Genomic DNA, 11,001 nt, shown 5'->3' on the forward strand with positions numbered 1-11,001 from the left:
TGGGAGTGCCGTGCTGCCGCTGTGCTGTGCTAGAGAGCTCTATCGCAGGAGAGAATGGTTGCGGGGGGAATGGTTGCGGGAGAAGAGGAGAAATGGAGAAGAAGAGAAACAGGGGAAGAAGAGAAAAAAAAATGAGAAGAAGAGGAAGAAGAAAGAGACGCGGGAGAGGGAAGAAGAGGAGAAGAGAAAAAAAAAAAAAAAGAAAAGAAAGATGAAGAGAACAGAGAGGAAGAGACACGAGAGAGAGACGAAGAGAAGGAAGAAAGAAAGACGAAACGCGGGAAAGGAAGAGGAAGAAGAAAGAGAAAGGGAGACGCGGGAGAGAGCGACGAGATATAATAAACAATTAATTTGGAGATGAAATAGTGCTTTTCATCTTTAAAGAAAAAGATAAAATTACTGTAGCTAATATTTAGGATGAAAAGTGTTTGGCTAATTCAATGTGGGTCAACTATTGATAAAGTTATCTAAATTTAGAAATAGAAAGTGATTTGAAGAAGCCAATGCCAATGCTCTTACAAAATCACCACTTCTATTAATGTACCCTTGTCAACGTCGTAAACTACATTTATGCCCTCTATATAAGTCGTATCCTCGATGTGTGTGTATATATATATATTGAGATTTATTATATATTAATTATTATTTATTCTTTTATTTTATATCTATAATTTTTTAATAAGATATGTAAATATTTTTTATAAGATATAAAAATATTTTTTTATAGAATATAAAATGTAAAATAATAAATAATAGGTATATATATTTTTCTCGGACTTCTTTACTGTTCTTTCTTATTCCAAATCCGATTCTTAAGGTAGCCGACGTGCCACAGCCTCTATTAATCCAACATTATCCAAACACCGATTTTTCTTCATTATTTTGACGAATCAGCAAAGACTTTTGCTGAGTCAGAGGCCCAAACATACGCGAATCCGGAATCACCTACACATCCTAATCCCTCCGAGTAATACGTGACGTGTAGATTTAACTCATTTAAGTCTGACCAACGGTATTTCCTTTCAAAAACCAATGACCATTTCTTTTTTTATTCCTTTTAAGACTAATTTTTAGCTACAAATATATTTTATATAAAATAAATTTATAAATTAACACGTCTTAATACAATATATTAAATTATAAATCTATTTATATTATAAAATAAATTTTAACATATTATATAAAATCATATCAATTTATAAATTTATTTTTATTATATATATTTACGGTAGAAGTAATACTACATACAATTATAAAATATATAAGTGTCGTAAAGTTATTTTAAAAAATAATAAAATTTATTATTAAAAAATTAATTTTTTTATATGAATTATATATTTATTCAATTTTTTAAAATAATTATACGATATTTACATATTTATGACTGTAACTATAATTTCTTTTACGGTAGTGGCACTTCCCAATTGAAAAGCCCCAAATTTATATGTCACATCATCTCCTAGAGTTTTTATGAAATGATCCAATGGCTGCAAAGTTAAGGGAAAATTTTAGTATTTTGATCCAATGTCACAACTTTAAAGTAATATAGATAAACATCTCGGAATTTCATTATTTTTTTCATGTAAATATTTTGTATAATTCGGAGAGAGATCAATAATATTTAATGCTTCGAGCACGGAATATTGACGGGCTAACATTTGATGATTCAGCTATATTAATTATACATCTATCTCTTCTATTTATAGACAATATTCACATAAAACATCAGCTACATTTAATGACATTTATAGTTATTAAGTATGTAAGTTACGTACATTTTTTAAAAAAATTCATAAATATAAAATTCATAAAAAAAAATTATTTTTTAATTTTGTTTAAAGAAATACGAGACGTTTGATTACTCGTACATATATGTAACATCACTCGCATTAATAGATAAATAAGTCTTATAATTTTTATCAAAGTATTTTATACATAGGATGTTTCTAATTATGTGTTGATTCGTATGTAAGGATTAACATGATTGACAGCTCAAGATTTTGCAAAATAAAGTAATTGTAAAATCTTGTAATCAGCAAAGAAATTAATAAAGAATGTAATTGGAAAAAAAAAAAAGAAAAAATCTTGTTCTTCACTCTCTCTATATATACAGAAGCCAGAAGCAGCCTAAAGCTCTATGTCTATCTGGTTCATCTTGGCCTATGCGTCTCCATTCGTTATTACTGTCGAAAGAGCAGTAGCTGGGTTCCTTTCTTCGTTTTATTCTTCTTCCTCGCTGCCTTTGAGCCTTTCTTCTTTCAGTTTTGACGTGAAAATACAGTGAAAATGCCTGCAGTCGGAGGAATTCCAGCGGGTGGTGTACCCGGCAGGGAGTACCCTGGCAAACTCACTCCCTTTGTGACTGTAACGTGTATTATCGCAGCCATGGGGGGCTTGATCTTCGGTTATGATATTGGAATTTCAGGTAAATAATAAGCGCTACTAGTCGGAATCCTAGAAAGAAAAGTAGTTTAAAAGTGTTTGATATTTTCTAAATCAAGATTATGTGCTGATAGGTTGTTTTTGTTTTTATTTTTTTGGATTCTTGACAGGTGGAGTCACGTCAATGGACCCTTTCTTGAAGAAGTTCTTCCCGTCGGTGTACCGGAAGAAGCATGAAAACTCGTCCACCAACCAGTACTGCCAGTATGACAGTGAGACGTTGACAATGTTCACGTCGTCACTGTATTTAGCTGCCCTGCTTTCATCGATCGTGGCGTCCACTGTGACGCGTAAATTCGGTCGCAAGTTGTCCATGCTATTCGGAGGCGTACTCTTCTGCGCTGGTGCCATCCTCAATGGCTTTGCACAAGCCGTCTGGATGCTTATCGTTGGCCGAATGTTACTCGGTTTCGGTATTGGGTTTGCCAATCAGGTACTTTTTTCCTCCTTTTCCTCATATGGGTTATCATTTTGAAGGAGAGTAATTTCTTCAAACAGAATGACACATAATGGTTTATTTCTTTGGTTGTATTGAAATGTGTTTTCTATTTTTTCTATTTTAATTTTTGTGGTCTTGTCGATAAAACCGGGGTTTTATTTGTGTTCTTCAGATTTGCGGAAACTGTACTTTTTTTTTTCTTTTCAGATCTTGATTTATAGATTTGCAAGGTTTTCAAGTAAATAACAAGTGCATAACAGATGAGACAATGGCTTGGAATATGATGAAAATATATCTCTGGTTCAAAGTTGTTTCTGATCCAGATATTTGGCTGTAGGTTCCATTTGTTTGATTGTTTGTTTTCTTGCTGTAGAGATACTACCTTCCTCTGCTTCTCTACTCTGTTTTCAGTTTTTCTGAGTCTCTTTTTAATATATATATAAAAAAAAATAAATAGAAGTGTACTGTTTGGTGTCCGAGAAAGGTCATAAAAGAAAAGATGAACATGGTTCTTCACTCTGAAACCGAACCAAAGAAAAGAAAAGAAAAAGGCGCCCAAAGGGGGCGGGGGTAGCCGGTAGTGAGAGAAGAAGCGATTGGAGGAGAAGAATATTTTGTTCTTACACTTATTTTTCCACAAAGTCACGATGATACGCCATATTTTTATTTGCAATCGTTATCGCGTCCTTTTCTTTTCTTGTTTGACTGTCTCATAAATAATTAGGATTTTTGTTTTTTCAAAGAGGCATGACAACTTGGCAACAGCGTGTGGCCCCTCCGAGGGCGACATCCTTGTTTCATTTAAGTTATTCCCATCTGATTGTCATCTGTTTATTACGAAATTAAAAGGGTTTTTTTTTTAATAATGTTACGTATAGTCATGGAGTGTATAAATGTTCTGTAGTCACTTAAAAAAAAAAAATTTACAGTTAAAATATTAATTTTTATTTTATGTGAATCTTATATCTATTCATTTTTTTCAAAATGTTTTCATGGGGTCTGCACTCTCGAGATCATTTCTTTTTTTTTTTTTTTTGTTAATTTGTGTGTGTGTTTATTTATTTATTTATTTTTTTCTGTAATTACAGTCGGTACCTCTCTACCTCTCTGAGATGGCACCCTACAAGTTCAGAGGAGCTCTAAACATTGGCTTCCAGTTATCAATCACGGTTGGTATCCTTATTGCCAATGTGTTGAATTACTTCTTTGCTAAGATCAAGGGTGGGTGGGGGTGGCGCTTGAGCTTGGGTGGGGCCATGGTCCCTGCCCTCATAATCACCGTTGGATCACTAGTCCTTCCTGATACCCCCAACTCTATGATTGAGCGTGGCAAACATGACGAGGCCAAAGAGAAACTCATAAGGATTAGGGGTGTTGAGGATGTTGAGGAAGAGTTCAGTGACCTTGTTGCGGCTAGTGAAGCATCACAGCTAGTGGAGCACCCTTGGAGAAACTTGTTGCAAAGGAAATATAGACCCCACCTCTCTATGGCTATCCTAATTCCCTTCTTTCAGCAACTCACTGGAATCAATGTGATCATGTTCTATGCACCTGTTTTGTTTGACACCATTGGGTTCGGAAGCGACGCTGCCCTCATGTCGGCTGTGATTACCGGAATTGTTAACGTCGGTGCTACTATGGTATCCATTTATGGTGTTGATAAATGGGGAAGGAGATTTCTTTTCCTTCAGGGTGGAATTCAAATGCTCATTTGCCAGGTACCTCTTTTATTCATCAAGATCTTATATTTTTTCGGGCGCATTGGTGATAAAATTTCTTTTTACCTAAGTTTGTTTGGTTTCTACATTTCTGCAGGGTGTTGTTACTGCTGCAATTGCTGCTAAATTTGGAGTGGATGGAAATCCTGGTGAGTTGCCCAAGTGGTATGCCATTGTCGTGGTGCTTTTCATTTGCATCTATGTTGCGGGATTTGCATGGTCTTGGGGTCCCCTTGGCTGGTTGGTGCCTAGCGAAATTTTCCCTCTTGAAATCCGATCTGCTGCTCAGAGTGTCAACGTGTCTGTGAACATGATTTTCACATTTATCATTGCTCAAGCCTTCTTAGCAATGCTTTGCCACATGAAGTTCGGGTTGTTTCTCTTCTTTGCCTTCTTCGTGTTGGTGATGACCATCTTTGTGTACTTCTTCTTGCCTGAAACTAAGGGTATCCCAATTGAAGAGATGGGCAGGGTTTGGAAGACCCACTGGTACTGGTCCAGATTCGTGAGTACTGAGGATGAACACCCTAACGTCCAGATGGGTATGGCGGCAACCGAAGGTATAAAAAACGTGTGATAGGAGGCTTGGATCCATCTGATTCTTCGTCTGTTTTTAGTTCAATCTTTGGGTAGCAGTACATACTATTTGCTTATCAAGTCTTTATTATATGGGTTCTAATATAGTGTCTCGATTTACAAGTGCTCTTCAGTTGCTCAAAAAGAAAATTGAAATTCAAGTCCTCTTCTGTTAGGTGGACAATGTTTTTAGGCTTACTGCTTGCATAATCGAAACAAGCATAAAGAATACTTAGTTTGTACTTAGTGAGAAAAAAAAAAAAAAAAAAAAAAATTATTTTAACAAAATAAAATTATAGATGAACTTTATACCTTGTCGTACTCGGTTAATGCATTTTGATTGAATCCTTCAACTTGGGCTAGATTGGTACAAAATTTATTGGTCACTTGTTAAATGGTTGACTACGGATGCATTAAGGAACCAATTGTATGATCAATGGTAGTTTGCTTATATTCATTTAAATGTGAGGATTTATTTCCCTAAGTTGGGTATTTTTTTTTATTAGTACCTTGTATTGCATTTAAACTTGTATTTAAGAGACAAAGAGTTTGTCTTCCTCTTAGGTGAAGTTCGTACCCATTTGTGATTTATTAGTGGTAACAACCTCAACTTTGTGGTAACAATCTTCGAAAAATATTGGACTATGTTGAGTTTGACTCGAAAATGAGTTCTCAATGTTAGGGTTCTAATGTAAGATCATGAAAAACATATTTCCATACTCTTGTGAATGCATCTCTATAAAATGCAGACAATGAACTAATTTAGATATGAAAAATCAACAACAATGTTGGACACAATTCATGGATAAAAGAAATGCTGCAAGTCATGATTGGTTTTGTGTTACATATAACAGGGAAAATGGGCATCCATGTTACTTTGCCATGGAATTCGAACCCCTAGGTTTGATTTCACATTGTAAATCAATAATCCAACAATCATCAGAACCTCGTTACATCATATATACAACACCAAAGAGAGTACTTGCATATAAATAAAAGAAATTTCAAGTAACAGAGGCATTGAATGATTAATCAAAAGCTGCCATAAGCTACTCCAAAACCAATTCACTATTACAACATTTTCAAGACATATTGCACACTCTCAGTAGATCCCAACAAATCCAAATGCACAAAACAAGAGAATCTACTAGCAGGTCACGAAAGGATTTGCTAGCAGGTCGCAAATTCCCAATTCCGTTGCATAGAAAATCTGCTAGCAGGTCACGAAAGGATCCAATTCAACACAATAAAACTTTAGCACAAACTTAAGCAGGGGCATAAACCGTAGTTACTTTGATTGGAATTGAGCCAAATTTATACTCACACAAATACATTTACCAAGAAACCTTACATATTTCAATTCATCCCAGCCATAAATCTATTCTAACAAGCATGAATTGAGACCCAAACTGAAATCAAAAGTTTCGTCCTCCCGGAACCTCAAAAAATTGGATTCAGCCATAAATCTCGATATTTTGTTATGTGCGAAAGCAAGAGCAAGAGAGACAGAGACACACACATAGAGAGTACCGAAGGTGGAGAAGATTATCAAAGAAGACGAACGGAGGGGCTTCTTTCAATAGACGCGAGGGCACTGGAGAGTTGGGAGCAGAGTAAGTAGGATGCGAGAGAGAGAGAATAAAGAAACGCGGGAAGGCGGTCTCTGACTCTCCAAGATGAAATAAAAATGTGTTCAGTGTTTTTAATGTTTTGGAGATCTACAGTAGTGCCTTTATCTACGAGGATCTACTGTAGGAATACCGAAAAATTTCTCCAATTTTTTTTTTGAGAAAAAAATTTCTCCAATTTGATCCTTCGTATGTAGTGCTTAAGATCCGTTGAAATAGTTGTTAATATCGTGTTTCGCACACATTTGGGCCAAATTCTGACAATTTAAGTCTTTCGAAATGGGCTTGCAAAAGACAATGGAGAAAGCAACTTGGGGAGGGCGGCCTCGGGGCTGGAGAGTTCCGATGCCAAAATTAGTAAGTATTCTTGGAAGTTTATAAATAAGTAAAGGAGTTTAGGGATAAGAGAGCTTTCTCGTACCTGGATCTTGCTATTTATACCGTGGCTTAGGGGAGGTGAAGATCGTCCTTGCCCTTACAGAGGTCATGCCTTATCTGTTGCTCCTACTGTCAGAGTCCTTTAATGCCGGTGTGGCTCTACGACGACACCATAAATATGGTGTGCTGCTTAGTAGTGGTGCCATTAATGCGGCTTGGCTTCCTCGCCTTGCGTTCATCCCTTTTGAGCCGTAGATGGGCTAATGCCGATGGATCGAGGGTCTTCTACATTTCCCACTGCGCTTTGTGTAAGTCTCTAAGTTCTGAATGCGGATGCAGGCTGTCAGACTGACCTATCGTGTTGACTCCTCGACTCCTTTTTCTAGTAGATGTTTTGCCCCTTACACGGACTCGATGGTCCTTGAGCCGAGTATTGGGCCGAGGCCTAGTGGACTTTGTGAAATAGAAAAAATCTCCTTACAGTTACCCTGTCAATTCCTCTCAGATAGTCCGAGAGGAGTTCTTTCTTTACTCCTTAATCCTTTGTTCTGCAAGACCACCCGGCCGTCTTTGCTGTGAGCCAAGCAATGGTTTGCCTTCCACCCATGTGGCAGTATGGTGCCGGTTACTTTTTCTCATTGAATGGCATCCCTTCGGTTCCTGTGTCGTGACTTCGTGTTATGCAACCATTTATTACACACATCGTATCAGCATATATGCTCTGTAGAAGTTGCGATAATCGAGGGATTTTGGTACTTTGGGGGAACACGTGGAGTTATGTTGCCTCGAGAGTTCAAACATCAACCCCACCTATATAAAGACCCTTCCTCCCTTGTGGAAATTCATTATACTCACTCTGCCTTTTGCTCCGTTTCCTGCATTTCTTGCTCATTGTTCGAGTTCTTTGTTCTTTTGTTTTCCTTCAATTTTTCCCTGCAAGTTCTTATTTTTCTTTAGATCTCTCATGGCTCTGAAGAAATATTTACACCCTTTTGGACAGGCTGGGTCCTCTGGTGGTGCTCAGGCTGCGGTTGGCCAAGGCAGTTCAGCCCTGGATGAATTTGCCGGGTTTTCGTGGCACTCGATGGTGACTCCCACCAAACTGGAGGAGTTGAGGTGACCTACAGGGCCCCTTCGAAGGTGGAGTTCTTGGTGCGCTCCCCCACTAAAGGGGCGGTGGATTTCTAGGGTTATGGCACTAAGGTCGTGGTGTACCTCTCCATGCTTTCTTGCGGCCTTAGGTTGCCTTTTTGCCGACCGGTACAAGAAGTTTTGGGCTTCTTCGAGTTGGTGCCTGCTCAGCTTCCTCCCAGAGTGTGGAGGATTCTTGTTTCGTCCTACGTCATCTGGCGCCGCGCATTGGAGGAGGCTGGGTCAGACTTTCCAGACCTCACAGCCCATGAATTCTTCATTACTCACAACATTGTACGGAAGGGCCGGAACCTCTATAGCTTCCAACTGGTCCAAGAATTGGTTTAGTTGGAGGCGTAACTTGCTGTCGTGAAGGGGTACAACCGCCGATTCGTCTTCTTGTCGAGTGATGGATGGGAGTACTCGATCGGGCATGCCATCAAATGTTGGTTTTCCGTATATGCTATATGGAGTACTGTTGGTGGGGACACGGGCCGCCGCCCACAGCCAACCCCGGAAGAGGCATTTAGGCTCAGGGTCGTCCAAGCTTGGGTGAAGGCGCATCCAGACGACGTTTCTTTGGAGGCTTTGTTGATTGAGGATAGCCTTTGTCGATATTGTGCCCTCCCAGGCCATGTTGTCTGCTCGAAGCCTTTCCCTTAGCCTGTCGGTAGAGGGGAAAGGGAAGAAGCTCCGGAGGACGTCACCCGCTCGGTCTGATTTTAACAATGTCTCCATCCCTCCAGAAGGTATGTTAGTTTTGGCACTCTTGATTCGGCTTAAACCGAGGGTGCCCAAGAAGATGGAGATGATAGCGAATCCTCCTCGCGTCGCATCGCCAGTCCAAGATGTAGCTGTCGAAGCTACCCCTGTGGTCGAGGTCATTTCCTCCAATGATGTTGAGGTGGCAGGGACTCCAAGGAGGCAATAAAGCCCAGAGTTCCCAACGAGGGGGAGGGAGAGGAGTCATTGAAGAAGTTTCGCCGGACCTTCAGTTGATCGCTTTGCCTGGTCATGCTGATCGAATTTGCGAGATAGAGGGTAGACTCCAAAGGCTATTTGAAGGGGTAAAACTTTAACTTGCAAGCTCTTCAGACTCTTCATTTGTTTCTTTTCTTGGTCTTGGCTCTGACTTCCGTGATAGGGATTGGAGCGTATGGTGGCCTTTATCATGGATGGCCAAGAGGAGTTGAGGAACCATAATCAAACTCTTCGCTCGCTTGTTCAGCTGGCCTTGGACTGTGTGGCTAAGGAGTGGAAGCAAAAAGAAGAAGTTGAGGAGGCCCTTGCCGACTTGATAAGGTCCTAAGGGAAAGTTGGTGAGCTTCGCATTGAGGCCTTACTTGCTTCCGAGGCGAGGGAGACACTGCAGCAGTCCCTTGACAAATGCTAGTTGGAGCTTGAGCAGCTGGAAGCCGACAATCGAGAGCTGCGCCAATAGCAAGACTCTGATGATTTGTCGAACATGTGGCTGATGAAGCATGTCGATGATGCCAATGAGTCTCTGACTAAGAAAAGGAAGGCCTTTGAGGAGGAAAAGAAACTAAAGAGAGAAGCCGAGGTGGTCTTAAAAGCTCATGACACCACCATCCGCAGCTTGCAAGAGCATTTGTCTTATGTTTGTGGTATCTGCGTTATAATGATGGCTTAGAGCGTATGAAGACTCACGTTCTTCAGAACCCCCAGTGTGACCTCATGGTCATGAATGTGGGGGATTTTCCTCCACATCAGGAGTCTTTGAAGCGGCATGCTCTCCTTGGGAAGGGTCTAGTTTGGAGCGGCCTTGGTGATGACTGATTGTCAAGATATTTTGATTAAAATACCTATTTAAAGTGAGTTAATTTGAGGTTAAATAGTTTTATAAGTGAGATTAAATGTTATATTTTGAGGAAATGGGCCTTGTCTCATGGACTGTAAGTTTAGAAGATATATTTGATATTTACCTACCCTTTCATGGGCTAACAGTTTTGTTTAACATGTAGGTACTAAGGCCCAATTCTACACTTAAGCCCAACCTTACCTTGAAGCTCAAACCAACTACTCGGCTAGGCTTTATTGAGAGGCCCATTCCACTATCTTGCTTAAACCTATGCTGCATCTGTCAAAGCGGAGAAGTCGAAGGGTTACAAAGGAAATTTTGAGAAAGAGGAGTGTTCTTCCAGAGGGTAGAATCTAGGATAGGGAAAGATGACGGTTAGAAGAGAGAGAAAGAGAGATGAAGGGAAGAGAGAATAAAAGGGGCCGAGGTACAAGGGTGAAGGGAATCTGCTTTGTGTCAGTTTTAGGGTTTTTCATTGTTATATGTTTTTGCAAAAATACTGTTATGTTAGGGTTTTGATAGGGTCTTGGAATCACCTTTTACAGGATGATTCAAGGCTAAGTTTTGCAACTAGGGTTGCAAAGAATGGGGTTTTCTTCACTCTTTTTTAATGTTGTTGGTTGCTGCAGCACTTAGCTTATATCTATTTCTATATTATCATTCACTATTCACTGTTGGTTTTGAAAGTATCTCTCGTTCTTGACCTATTGTAGACTCACAGCACAACAAGACATTGAAATAATTAAGGATCCATTAGCCTAGGAGTCTTGAAATGAAAGAGGATGTCAATATAGTGATGGGTTTATTTCTTTGGGTGCTTTAATCTGAGTATGAATGTCTGTTTGGATTTAAGTGTTAATGTCTTGATTG

General features: G+C 39.3%; 1 protein-coding gene across 1 annotated transcript; it reads left to right on the forward strand.

Annotated features, from left to right (window-relative positions):
- The first annotated feature begins 2,084 nt into the window (after positions 1 to 2,084).
- On the forward strand, positions 2,085 to 5,484 carry LOC108987279 (sugar carrier protein C-like). The gene is made up of 4 exons (XM_018960171.2): positions 2,085 to 2,425; positions 2,553 to 2,875; positions 3,970 to 4,599; positions 4,697 to 5,484. Exons 1-4 carry the CDS (start codon positions 2,287 to 2,289, stop codon positions 5,174 to 5,176), a joined length of 1,572 nt encoding a protein of 523 aa, XP_018815716.1. The 5' UTR covers positions 2,085 to 2,286; the 3' UTR covers positions 5,177 to 5,484.
- The last annotated feature ends 5,517 nt before the right edge of the window (positions 5,485 to 11,001 follow it).

This window comes from Juglans regia, chromosome 4 (genome assembly GCF_001411555.2).
Source record: "Juglans regia cultivar Chandler chromosome 4, Walnut 2.0, whole genome shotgun sequence".
In the NCBI taxonomy this organism is placed as follows: Eukaryota; Viridiplantae; Streptophyta; class Magnoliopsida; order Fagales; family Juglandaceae; genus Juglans; species Juglans regia.